This window comes from Pteropus alecto, unplaced genomic scaffold (assembly GCF_000325575.1).
Source record: "Pteropus alecto unplaced genomic scaffold, ASM32557v1 scaffold287, whole genome shotgun sequence".
In the NCBI taxonomy this organism is placed as follows: domain Eukaryota; kingdom Metazoa; phylum Chordata; class Mammalia; order Chiroptera; family Pteropodidae; genus Pteropus; species Pteropus alecto.
In genome coordinates, this window is record NW_006439718.1 from 2402795 (window position 1) to 2416185 (window position 13391).

General features: G+C 34.7%; 1 protein-coding gene across 6 annotated transcripts in view; it reads left to right on the forward strand.

Annotated features, from left to right (window-relative positions):
• Nucleotides 1-11783, forward strand: part of ZFAND4 (zinc finger AN1-type containing 4) — an 80513-nt gene extending 68730 nt beyond the window's left edge. For 5 of the 6 annotated variants that reach the window (XM_025050332.1, XM_015593268.2, XM_015593266.2 and 2 more), the window contains 4 exons: nucleotides 2524-3699; nucleotides 4713-4767; nucleotides 9771-9884; nucleotides 10862-11783. In XM_025050332.1, the coding sequence (XP_024906100.1) occupies nucleotides 2524-3699; nucleotides 4713-4767; nucleotides 9771-9884; nucleotides 10862-11028 (1512 nt within the window). In that variant the 3' untranslated portion in view covers nucleotides 11029-11783. Of the gene's footprint in view, nucleotides 1-2523; nucleotides 3700-4712; nucleotides 4768-9770; nucleotides 9889-10861 lie in introns of all 6 variants that reach the window. The other variant, XM_015593267.2, reaches the window with a different exon arrangement.
• The last annotated feature ends 1608 nt before the right edge of the window (nucleotides 11784-13391 follow it).

The following is a 13391-nucleotide window of genomic DNA, read 5'->3' on the forward strand; positions in this document are numbered from 1 at the left end:
GTGCTTTGAACTCTGTATCTGGTAGGTTGCTTGCCTCTAATCTGTTTAGTTCTTTTTCAGGAGTTTTCTCCTGTTCTTTCATTCGGGACACTTTTTTTTTGTTTCCTCCCCTTGGCTGCCTCTCTGTGTTTGTTTGTACGTATTAGGTAGATCTGCTACATTCCCCAGTCTTTGCCAGGTGGCTTTATGTAGTAGGTTTTTGTGGCCCAGTGGTGCATTTTACGTGGTCACCTGTGCCAGCTGCTATAGGAGTGTCCCTTGTGTGAGTTGTGTGTGCCTTTTTGTTGTAGTTGAGCCTTGATTGCTGTTGGCACATCAACGGATGTTATTGACTCTAAGGCTGACTGGCTGTATTGGCCATGCCCACAGCATAAGAACTGCTGTGTAGGGCTGAACCCATGGAGCGGGATTCTCCTCAGTGGGCTCATGTGTCTACTGAGGTCTCCTTTGGGTAGCCATTCACAAAAGTCTTAGATCACATTGAAGCCAGCCACTGCCCATAAGGCCCACAGACCCCTGAGGTTTGTTCAAGAAATATTGTAGTTTGGGCCAGAGCTGGTTGCCTGCTACCAAAAGTGACTCAAGAGTCACTCCAGGTGAGGCCTGTTGATTGCTGCTGAAGAAGCCTCCTACTGAGAGTTTGGGGTGGACTGGTTGCCTAGCCACGAAAATGCTCCCAGCAGTGTATGAATTGGGTAGGGCTGAGTCTCATGGAGTCAGCAGGGTGGAACGAGTGGATTTCACCAGGCTAATACAGATTCATATTTGACTGTGTTGGGGAAGGGCTCAACACAGGCAAGGTGGCACATTCCCGTAGGCTGCATAAGAGGAGAGCTCAACAAAGCGACAATGGCTGCTGAACATCTCTGGCACCTCTTGAGCTGCTATTCTTTTGCCAGAGGCCAGGGTGATTTCATGTGAGCAGGTAGTCTGTGCACAGGCCCTTTAAAGGGATGTCCAGGTTTCTAGCAGTCTTTCATCTCACCCGATAGGAATCCCTGCTGATTTTCGCAGCCACATTTTGTGGGGACTCCTCTTCCCAGCACTGCAACCCTGGGCTGGAAAGCCCTGGTGTGGGACTGGGGCCCCTCGTTCTTCCGGGAGACACCTCTGAAGTCAAGATATCTCTCCCAGTGTTGGGCCAGCCCGTTTTGCATCTCCGCCCCTCTTACAAATCTTGATGTGGCCTCTTCTTTACATCCGTAGTTATGGGAATTCTGTTCAGCTAATCTTCGGATGGGTCTCTAGATTGATTGTTCTATTAGGATCTTAGAATTAACCGTTCGGCGTCAAGTTTTACTATACACCGAGTCTTTCAATATGAAGAGTCAAGTTTTATTTTGAGATGATTTATTATCATTTACCTTTTAATGTTTTATTTTTTTAGGGACTTCCTTTGTACATATATTAGATCCTTTTCTTATATACAGTCACTTGATTCTTTGTATCATGTGTATCCTGTTGGCTTTTTTCAGTACTTTTATTAAATGTTCGGTAGAATCTAATCTCCCTTGGTCACCTTGTAATTTAGTCTTCATTTCCATGACGATTTAGTGATCTTCAGATTATTTTCTGGGTTTGGTCAGCCTCATTTCATTTCTTCCTTTTTTCCTTGTCCATTGTGCCTTGAGCTTTTAGATTTCTGAATGTGATGTGACTTTTTAAAAAATACCTGCAAATACTAACTTAAGGATATTAATTCAGTTTTGAGTTCTGTGATACAGTTTTCCTTTGCTTCATTATTTTGGTGAGGAGCAGAATTTTCATTAACTGAAATGTCCTGATTCTCATTTTCTGTTTTATTTTATAGTAGCTGTATATGCATTGAGTCTACTTTTTTTTCTGTTTACCCTCCAATTTTTGCGTATTTTTTATTTACTCTAATAAATATTAACAATTGTGTATATACAAAATTGAGGATTTTGTGTGGCAAAAGAAGTTACTTATTTCAAGAGTACCTTCTCTTGGTATAGTGAAATGCAGTTTTTTAAATCAATGTCACTTTTATTGGAAGGTGAGGTTGGTGTATTTTCTGATTTTGTTATTCCCTTTTGTGTCTATAGGATTCTTACTTTCACTTTCTTGCTACCTTCTTTACCTTCACTATCAAGTTCTCAATGGGAGCCTTGTCCTTTCAACTTTCCCCTTGTTAATTCTTTTCTGCAATACCTACCTAACCAACCACTTACTCATCTTACTAGGAAAAATGTTTGGGATCTAAAATAGATCAGCAATGTCGTATCTAATATGAACAATGAGTTTTCTTTTCATTCTTCTGATAATTAATCAGAAATGAGGAAAATAGTTATTTTTCTTTAAAATTCTCAGAAAATTATACTCGAAAATAGCAAAATTCTTCTGTCATCAGCTTAAGGTATCAATTATTTTAAACATTTTAAATTGAGGTAATCAAAATGCCAGTATATTACAGTAAATCACATTCTGTTCCTTCATTAATTTTTGTTTATGTGCAGAGAAAATGACTATGTAAAGGAATTTTATATATTCACTCTTTTCTTTTAGCCTAAGAAAGCTGTCAAGGTAAAACCTCGCCCACCAATAGCTCCTCGACCTTCTAGTAGTTCCACGACAGCTGCTCGGCACAGATTATTAAGAGTTCTCCCCCACATTGGGCAGTCTTGTTTACCTTCTCCTGGGAATGCATATCTACCTGAAACATCCAGCAATGCAATTTCAAGTTTGGCAACTCTGCCACCTGCTGATAGACCCATATCATCTATCGCTAGTGATTTTCTTAAGGAAGATGATAACTGGGAGAGTAACACACTGTCTCATTCCAGTGGTAGCATCAAACTACCACCTCAGATAACCCATGTGGAGTTCGAAAATGACAAAGAGTTTGTTAATTCTATTCTCCATTTTGGATCATCCCTGCCTAGGCAGACAAAACACTTTTCAGGAAATTTGTCATCTAATAATGAGGATGACACTGTTTTATTTCCAACTTCTGAAGAGTGTGTAACTGAAAAATCACTTCTACCTGAAGTGGGTTTGTTTACTTCATTTACAGAAGGAAATACTAATGAACAGAGCAGTGGCTTAGAAGGCACATGGAAGGTAAATCCAGAGGTCTCACTCACTAATAGTGATAAAGGATTGGAAGCTACAGAACAGCATCTGAAACATGTTGCAAGAGTGTTGAATGGTGAATCAGTAGAGACTACAGTTCTCAACCACCGTGAATTAAGTCCTCAAAAGAATAGACTCTTGTCACCTCTTCACTGTTCTACACCAATGTCGCTCCATAATTCTCTGGTGAAACCGCAGAGGCAGTCCACATGTTTTGAGTCTGGGAATCTCCAGTCTTCTGCTTCACAGAATGTGCTCCGGTCATTGGATATTCGAAATATAACTGATTCTTCTTTTTCTAGGACTACTCGCTTTCGAGCTGTTAAAGTTGATTCACCTGGGAAAAGATCTGATATTATTTCTAAAGTTGAGGCTCGGGACATCACAGAAATGGCTAACAAGGCTTCCAAAGAGCCTGTTGGTTATGTAAATAATATAGGTTTTCTTGCCTCGCTGGCCCGGAGCGCAAGCAGAGATGGGTTACAGAGCACACGTGGGGCAGGCAGGCTTCGGACCTCTGGAATTGGGCTGTCTACAAATCTCCAGCATTTTCAGGAAGAAAGCCCTAGGAAAAGTTCTCCTCAGTTAGACTCTACAGAATTTTTTCTAGTAAGTATCTGCCTTTCAATATGTTCTACTAGTTATCCTTTTAGTGATTCAACATATTTAAGTTCATTTTTTGTTTACATAAATAAGGAGGCCTAAGGTTTACTTCTTTTCATAGCTTCTCTTAAAATGTTTATCTAGTTTGTAGAAAATCTTTGACAGTTGAATTTTAAATAATGTTTTAGTCCTAAATTGAGAACCGTAATTTGAAAATAATTTAGTGTAAACAATTTATCATACACAGTAGTCCCCCATTATCTATGGGACAGATGTTCCAAGATCCCCAGTGGATACCTGAAACCACAATAATACCAATCTTTATACTGTGTTTTTGCTATACATACATACTTGTTATAAAGTTTAATTTATAAATTAGGCACAGTAAGATACCAATAATAACTAATAATAAAATAGAACAATTATAACAATATACTGTTATAAAAGTTATGTGATGTGGTTTTCTCTCAAACTATCTTATGGTACTATACCCACCCTTCTTGTGATGATGTGAGATGGTACAATGCCTACGTGATGAGATGAAGTGAGTTGGATATTCTGGACAAAGGGATGATTCACATCCTGGGAGGGATGGAGTGAGATTTCATCATGCTACTCAGAATGGCACGCAATTTAAAATTTATGAATTGTTTATTTCTGAAATTTCTCCTTTAATATTTTTGGACCTTGGTTGACTGTGGGTAACTTAAACTACGGAAAGCAAAACCACAGATAAGGGGGTAATACTGTATTTTTGAATGATAAATATTTTTATTAATGTTTTTCTCAAATAAGAATTTATTTTTGAGCTATCAAATTATACTCTCTTAAAGATAAATAATAAGTACAATGTTGCTGGATGTGAGAATCAGGTTCCAAGTTAATTTAATTAAAATTAAATAATTTTAAAGAAAAGCCTAATAGCATTTTTGTAATAAAGTACACTATTTTGTGTTTGCTGATCTTTGCTTCTGTTCTCTATGAACTCACCTCTATAGATGTTTGTGTTTTAATTGTAGTCTGCCCGTGGTATTGGAATGAATGGAAATAATACAGCAACAGGGAAAAGAGTAGGTAAGCTACAGATAATTTTGAAAACAATATAAGACTAATAATCATATCATTGTACATACTGTTGAATTTCAAAGAGAAATGAGAAGAACATTCTCTATGGTATATACAGAATAAACTCCCTAAACTGTGTTCTACTTAAGAAAATGATTAAGAGAACTGACTATAGGACATATTTGAAGAATAAAACAAAAACGAAATTTATGTGTCTCTTGTCTGGGAAGTGATATGGTCTATGTGAAAAGACACAGTGAATGAAGAATTAACATGTCGTTCCCAACCTTCTCTGTCACTGGCCACTCTAGAGTTATGCTGGGCTGCTGGATGGGTTTTGATAAAATACCCTAGAAAGGTTATTCTTAGCATCATAATCCAATATTAAGGATAGTAGTGAGTTCCTTTTGATGAAGTGGTTATTTCTGGATAAAAGAAAGGGACTATCTCCCAATAACACCTTACATAAAAGTTTACTGGCCAGTCATTATTTCCAAGGCAGCCTATTACTATCATCATCTTTTATGTTTTAATACCCAGACTAGGGATGGGGAAACTCATTACAAAGATGGATCACCTTTGTAGTCCAAGGTTCTAAAGGATATTTTATATATTATTGTTGTCTTGTGAGTTTTGTGTCTTTAAAGAGATACTTAGAGTTTGCTTTCCACTACTATTTAAGGCCCAAGGTTCTAAAGTCTTAATATATCTACTTTTTTTGTTCAATTTTTTTTATTGTGGTAAAATAATACATAACAAAATGTACTGTTCTAATCATTTTCAAGTGTACAATTCAGTGGCATTAAGTACATTCACATTGTTGGACAACAGTCACTACCACCCATCTCCAGAACTTGTTTTATCTTGAAAACTGAAACACTATACCCATTAAACATTAACTACTCATTTCCCCCTCTCCCCAACCCATTCTGCTTTCTATCTCTATAATTTTAACTAACTACCTTATATAAATGGAATCATACAGTATTTGTCGTTTTGTGCCAGGCTTACTTCAATTAGCATAATGTCAAGTTTCATCTATGTTGTAGCATATGTCAGAATCTCCGTACTTTTTAAAGCTGAATAATATTTCATTATATGTATATGTATATGTGTTTATGTGTGTACGTATACACATACATACATACATCCGTGCATCTGTGAATAGAGACTTGTGGTGTTCCACATTTTAGCTACTGTGGACAAAACCGTTACAAACATGGATATATAAATATCCCTTTGAGACCCTGCTCAATTCTTTTGAGTATATATGAAGAAGTGGAATGGCTGGATCATATGCAATTCTATTTTTAATTTTTTGAGGAACCTCCATACTGTTTTCCATAGCTGTAACATATCACATTCTCACCAATACTTGTTATTTTCTGGGTTTTTGTGGGTTTTTTTGTTTTGTTTTGTTTTTTTTGTAGTGGACATCCTAACAGGCATGAGGTGGTTTCTCTTTGTGGTTTTGATTTGCATGTCCCTGATGATTAATGATATTGAGTATCTTTTTATATACTTAGCCATTTGTATATCTTCTTTGGAGAAATGTCCATTCAAATCCTTTGCCCATTTTTTAATTGAGTTGTTTGGGAGTTTTTTGTTATTATGTTTTAGGTGTTCTCTATATATTCTGGATATTAATCCCTGACATATGATTTGCAAATATTTTCTCCCATTTTGTAGGTTGCATTTTTACTCTGTTGATAGTGTCATTTGGTGTCCAATAGCTTTTAATTTTCATGAAGTACAATTTATCTATTTTTTTCTTTTGTTGCTGTGCCTTTAGTGTGCCTAGTATGTCATTGCCAAATCTAACATCATGAAGCTTTTCCCCTATATTTTCTTCAAGGAGTTTTATAGTTTTAGGTTTTACGTTTAGTCTTTGATTTTAAATTATCTTGTGTATATGGTGTAATGTAAGGATCTAATTTCATTCTTTTCCACGTGTATATCCAGTTTTCCCAGTATCATTTGTTTAAAAGGCTGTCTTTTCCCCCACTGAGTGGTTTTGGCACCCTTATCACAATCATTTGACCATATAAGTGAGGATTTATTTCTTCATTCTCTAATTGTGTTCCATTTATCTACATGTATGTCTTTATGCCAGTACCACATTGTTTTGATTACTGTAATATATCTACCTTTAATGTTATAATTATTTTTCCTAGATACATATTCAAATCTGTCCTGTCCTAACCTACAGCTCAGCCTCCTGAAAATTTGTTTCACGTATTTATACTCTTCTTAACTCACATTCAGCCTTCAGTACGTTCTTCACTTCTCTTCTCACAGCTCCTCTGAAATTGCTGTTGCTGAGGTCACCAAAGATCTCCACAATTTCAAATCTAGTGGATGTCTCTCCTTTCTTTCTCAGTATCTCTCCTTTTCTCATCTCTCCTCCTCCTCCTTTTTCTTCCTCCTTTTCCTCCTCTTCTTCTTCCCTTTCTCCTCCTTCTCCTGTCTCCTTCTCTCCCTATCTCTCTCTCTCTCTCTCAATGGTATAACATTGTGGTAGATTTTTGTTTCGTTTGTTTTTAACTTCAGTTTTCTTTTGACTCATTTTACCTGCCCTCTACTTGTCCTTGGGTATACACTCTATTGATTCATTTCATTTCGGTCAAGTCATCTGCTGCTCTTTGCAGTAATGATTCTCCAACTAGAGCCGCATAACTTGCTGCCATTTTCCTTCAGTTACAACTGTGTTATTCTAAATTAACTTAGAAGAGTCTATGAAAGTTTTGGCATATCTTGTTTAATTGACCTATAAGTTCCTCCATTGGTCCTCTTTGCCTTTCATTATAGGGTCTCTCTTGGAAATTTTATCCACCTTCATAGTTTTAGTCATAATTTTTAGGCAGATGATTACCAAACTTGCATCTTGAACACTATTACTTCGTTGGCTGTCTTTTCTGTTGTGTGAATTTTTATAGATCATTATGTTACATCCAATATTAGACCTGAAAATGCCAAAAAAGAGCGTTAATCCAAATGTCTTTAATCTTCTGAAAAGCAACTCTTCACATCAGCATTATTTTATTGACTTTTTCTTTATTCATACGTTCAACACATGTTTGAGAGAAGGCTTTAGAGAGGAGTTGGTGATTGGTGCTCTCTTCCTATCGGATAAATAGAGTTTTACTAGGTTGATAAGGTGGAGTAGAATATTTTATAAAAAGAGATTGTACAAATGTGACTGGTGCCTCATTCAGGGGTGGGTATGATGTGGTAAATGACAGAAAATGACTCTGGCAAGTTAGGAAGGTATCATATCGAATATATAAGATTTGAATGCCAGTCCAAGGAATTTTACTTTTTCCTGTTTGTTGTAGGGAACCTATATATTAGTGATGGTTCCTGGCCTGGAGTAGATGACTAATGAATGTGTTTTTTTTTGTTGTTGTTGTTTTTTGTTTTTTTTTGTTTTTTTTCTGGTGGGTGGAAAGATATATAGGAAACATTCTCATAGGAGAAGACTGCAGTTATATTTCTCTGCCACCTCATTCCTGTCACTAATATGTCCTTTGTCTTGGCACATTCACAAGAGTTCTTGAGTGAAAAAGTTTGGGAAACATTGAGTTAAGCACCCCAAGGAAAGACAAAAATGAAAATATGACTACATTGAACTAAATTGTCATCAACAGATTTTTCTACTACTATTTAGGGAAGAATATTCTAAGCCTGAATTTCAAAGGTAATTGCCATTAGATGAGCTTCCAAAATATATCTGGTAGTATATGCCTTTCCTCTGTGTCCTGAGGAATGCTTATCTTACATTTATTTTTTAAGAAATGGAAAGTAACCCATTACCTTTGTGAAATGTTCTTGAAGAAGAAAGCACTTATTAACTGAATTGGTGTCCAACATCATTAGGAGTCATTCAGTTAGTAGTTTCACACTTTGTTTCCTGTTTTGGACAAGATTTGGGAATGTATTTTATATTGGTAATAAAGCAAACTCAGCATCCGAAAGGTGTATCAACAATTGTAATTCCACATTTTTGAGCCCTTGAAGAGTTTTCAGAGACTTTTAACTGTCAGATAAACATTAAGCCCACGCCTCCCAAATCTTTCTCAGTAGTTGAGAATAGGTACCAGTACAATTGACACTCAGTGTTTTTTCTATTCCTTCCCCTTGTTTTTATTTCTTTTGTTTGCCTCTTGCTTCTTGGCCTTTGAGTGTCACCAAGCACTGTGTACTTGTATTGTTATTGTAACAACTGTGAATAATGAGCCTCTCTACTTATGAGGGATTTGTTGGAATTTTGCTCAACTCTAAAAGCATTTCACTTAGTAATTAAATTGATTTAATTCCTTCTTATAACAAATGTACTCTTATTTTCAAGGTAAAAAAAAAAGTTGTTATGATAGTACAGAATTTATAGTGCACCATATTAATCATTATTGGTATGATATTTTATATAATTATAACACTTAAAATTTTCAGAATGCTTTTTAAATGTGAGGACTGAGCTAACCTTAAAACACTTAGGAATTTAGGAAGAAACATACATGTTCTGTTATCTTAAACATGAACAAATTGAAGTTTTAAAAGAATAAATAACTTGCTCGTGGTTTGATTAATTTCTATGGTGTAATCAGGACTATAAGACCACTTTCGAGACACACTGGTGCTCCTTCTTGGTGTAAAAGAACATGGTAATTATATTACATATTATGTCATTCTCAGAGGCCTCTTAAATATGATTTTGAACCTTTACTTTGTCAACGTTTGATGTACTTAATTTTTACTGATTGCTCTTAAAAATAATCAGAAAAGTATTGGTGTGACAAAAAGTCTTAAGAATATGAGTCCCAGTCAGTTGATACTTACCACATATTAAAAATATGACAGTTCTACTGCATCTTCACTTGCAGATTCTGTAAGTAATTTTAGATATAAAAATAAATTAATTTATTTATAGAAGTTTACTTGTGTGTTTTGCTGAATAGTATTTTACATTTAGAACTTTATGACTGTATTAATCAAAGTGTTCTTTCTCTAAATAGGAGAATGTACTCATCACCTCCCACCTGTGAAAGCCCCTATTCAAACAAAGAAGAAAACAACAAAGCATTGTTTTCTTTGTGGAAAGAAAACTGGATTGGCTACTAGCTATGAATGTAGGTAGGTTGGCAAGCTGGAAAAGCTGAGATTCTTTCTTTGTGATGACCCAGCTTGGGGATACAATTTAAAATATTCTTTAAATATTTTATATTCAAATATAATGTCGTGAAGATGAGGTTCAAATAGCAGCCCTCACTTGAACTCCTAATTAGCTGAAGTAAATAGTAAGTAGATAGCTTATGAATTTCCAAACTCATGAGATCCTCCCCTGCCCTTTAAATTAAGAGACTTAAACCAATGGGAGAATACTCTTTCTTTGTCTTATGGTAGATGTACTTGGTTTTTGTTTGAATATAGAACCCCTCCAAGATTCTATTTTAAATTGAACAAAAGACTGAATTTAAAGTTAATATAGTATAAATTTTAACAATCACATGGTACATCTTTATTTCAAAACAGATGAATAATATATTTACAAAAACTATGTAATTTTTCCACCTATAATGATTTCTTTCATTAGCATTGATTAATTTGCTCCAAGGATGGTGTTTACCCTTAGGTTAAGGCCAGGCACTAAAAATAACTGCTGCTTTTTAGAGTGTATTCTATTCAAATGGAAACAGCTTACCTCGTTGCTGGAAATATTTTTTAAATCCTGTCATGGCTTAGGTAGGTTTTATGTAATTTAATTTTCTTTGTGAGACAATTTCTCAGAAATTCATAGTTCTTCCAGGTTAAATGGTGGACATATTTATCACATTTTGCAATTTTACTACTATATAAAAACATAAAGATGAAACTCCATTTTATTTCATAATGGATTTTCTATTATAAACTCTTATATTTCCGGACAATTAACTTGTTCTTTTGGGGGGTGCTTGTGCTTGTCTATGAGTGGAAGGGAAATGCCAATGCTGAGATTGCTAAAGAGAAACTAAGGGCACCTGTTTGACTACCCGAAGTCAGGCTCTGATCTCCTGATGAGCCTCCAATAGAAATGTGACTATTCATATAAACTTTTTTTGTGCTTTAGATGTGGAAACAACTTCTGTGCTTCTCATCGCTATGCAGAAACTCACAGCTGCACCTATGATTACAAGAGTGCAGGGAGGAGATACTTACAGGAGGCAAATCCTGTGGTTAACACACCAAAACTTCCAAAAATCTAACTCTTGCTCTGCATCTAACTGTTCTGCATGAAGAATTGTATTACAGTGACAGAAGAAATATTGTTTAGACTGCATTAATTTTATTCAACTCCAAAAGATTTGCCAAATAACAAAAGCATAGAATGCGTATATACTGTTGGAGAATGAGAATGCTACTGTATTTGACATCTCTATTCTTTGGTGAATCAAAAGTTTTAAAAGTAGTTTAAATGATTTAGCTTTATTATTGCATGTCTGATGTTAAGTATTTTATATATTTGATACTGCAATTTTACTAGACAAGTCTTCAAAAGATGCACTTTAGGAGGTTAACATTGTATAACCAGCTTCCACTTTGTACAGAAATGAGCTGTCATGTAATGGCTATAATCTAATGTACTACTTTTTTTTTTTTTTCCAGTGGGGGGTGGGGTAGATGGGGATTTTTAAAAGAAAAATCCCATGTGTGAAAGTTTATTGAGTTTACTAGGAAATTCCTTTTTATTTCAAACTACTTTTTATAAAAAAGAACATTTGGTTTTCCAATATGGTTTTAAGACAGATTTCTTTCATATTCACTTTGACATTCAGATATGCATCCATTCTATAAAACACATCATGTTAATCATAGCATATATTTCTCAAAATACTACTTTTTGAATGGTAGTTTTAAAAAAAGATGTCCCACTTGTTGCTAATAAATACAGAACCCAACTTTTCACTTTTTGAAAAATGGCTACATTTAAAACAAAATCTCTCAGCTTGGTTTGTTTTTCTTATATGTTGAGTGCTATTACCAGGAGAAATTCAAATAAATATTCAATTTCATTCTGAGTTTGATTTTTGATTTTTTTAAATAAATTCTCTTTTATAAATACTTTTAAACAAAACCATTCAATTAAATAAATCGGTAATTTATTCTACTTGGAAAAAAATAGCTATAAGTATAAAGGTATTCTTTTAGGGGATAAAGGTCCTGAACCCCAGTTATAACTAATATACCATTCAAGATTTAGGGAGGCACTTTATGGAAGCTTAGTTGAATCTAATTCTGAACTCTGATAAACAGCTGGCAGGCAACTCAAGGATCTGCAGTGGTACCAAAGGGCTACTTTAGGTGCTTCACAGGGCCTCTTTCTCCATGCAATGTTGAATGAACTGGAGAGTTCTCTTAACCTTTTCTCTACTTCCTATAAGAGACTGAATGTTGAATGGAGAAAGATGCCTTCATCTTCCTTTGGAACAAGAAGGAAATGTATTTATAAGAGTAAAAAGGTAAGAAATTAGTTGAGCAATGCTGCAATTAGGGGTTGACATCATACTTTTTATGGGGGGGCGGGGAGATGGCTGTATAAGCTAATGAAAAGTATTTTCTTTGTTGAGTAGGTCAGCTTTTCCTCCCTTATCAAGACATGTGCTTTAGACACTTAAAATCTAAGAACTCTATGACATGGACAGGCTGCTGAAAAATGGACCAAAACATATTTATTCTATAAGTAAATATGAATACTTATGGCATGTATGATATATGCTTAGTGCACTCTGCTTTTTATGTTTTTTATTTTTTTAAATTAATTTTTTATATTTAATTTTTTTCAGTTATAGTTGACATACAATATTCTATTAGTTTCATGTGTACAACACAGTGATTAGACATTTATGTAACTTATGAAGTGATCACCCTGATAAATCCAGTACCCATCTGACACCATACATAGTTATTACAATACTGCTGACCATATTCCCAATGACAATTTTGTAACTATCAATTTGTACCTCTTAACCCCTCCTCCCTTCACCCATCCCCCCGTCCCCCAATCTGACAACTATCAAAATGCTTTCTGTATCAGCTTGTTTCTGTTATTTGTTTATCTTAGTGCACTATGCTTTTTAAACCAAGAAATGTCTTATTTTAGGTTTACCAAAGATTTTAGTCAAAGTTGAGTCTTTACTAATTTCTAAGTCACTGAGAGATTAAACCAGTTTAATTCAAGAAATCGTATCATTTTGGGGAGGTATTTCTTTATGCTTTTAATTCTTATAGTGAAGCAATCACAATTTTATAAACCTCAGATCTGTCTGCATTCACAGTAATTAGCAGAGTGCTTTGAATATAGGTGCTGGTTAACTATTAGTTAAATTAATTATATTATAGCTTAACCATGAAAAAAAAAAGACATTAAATTATTGTATATAGCTAAACTAATTTTATATGGTAAAATTTATTTTCTGGATTTTTCTTAAACAGTAAGCATTTGGTTTTGGTAACACTAAGTAAAATTTTTAACTTAGCAATGTGAAATATTTTCAAGTTAAGTTTAGTGCATTTTAGTCATTCTAACATGAGAATTTCAAATACCAGATGTTTTCAATTTTATCAGTGTTGTAATCTGTGGAGGGATTTAATTATAAAAA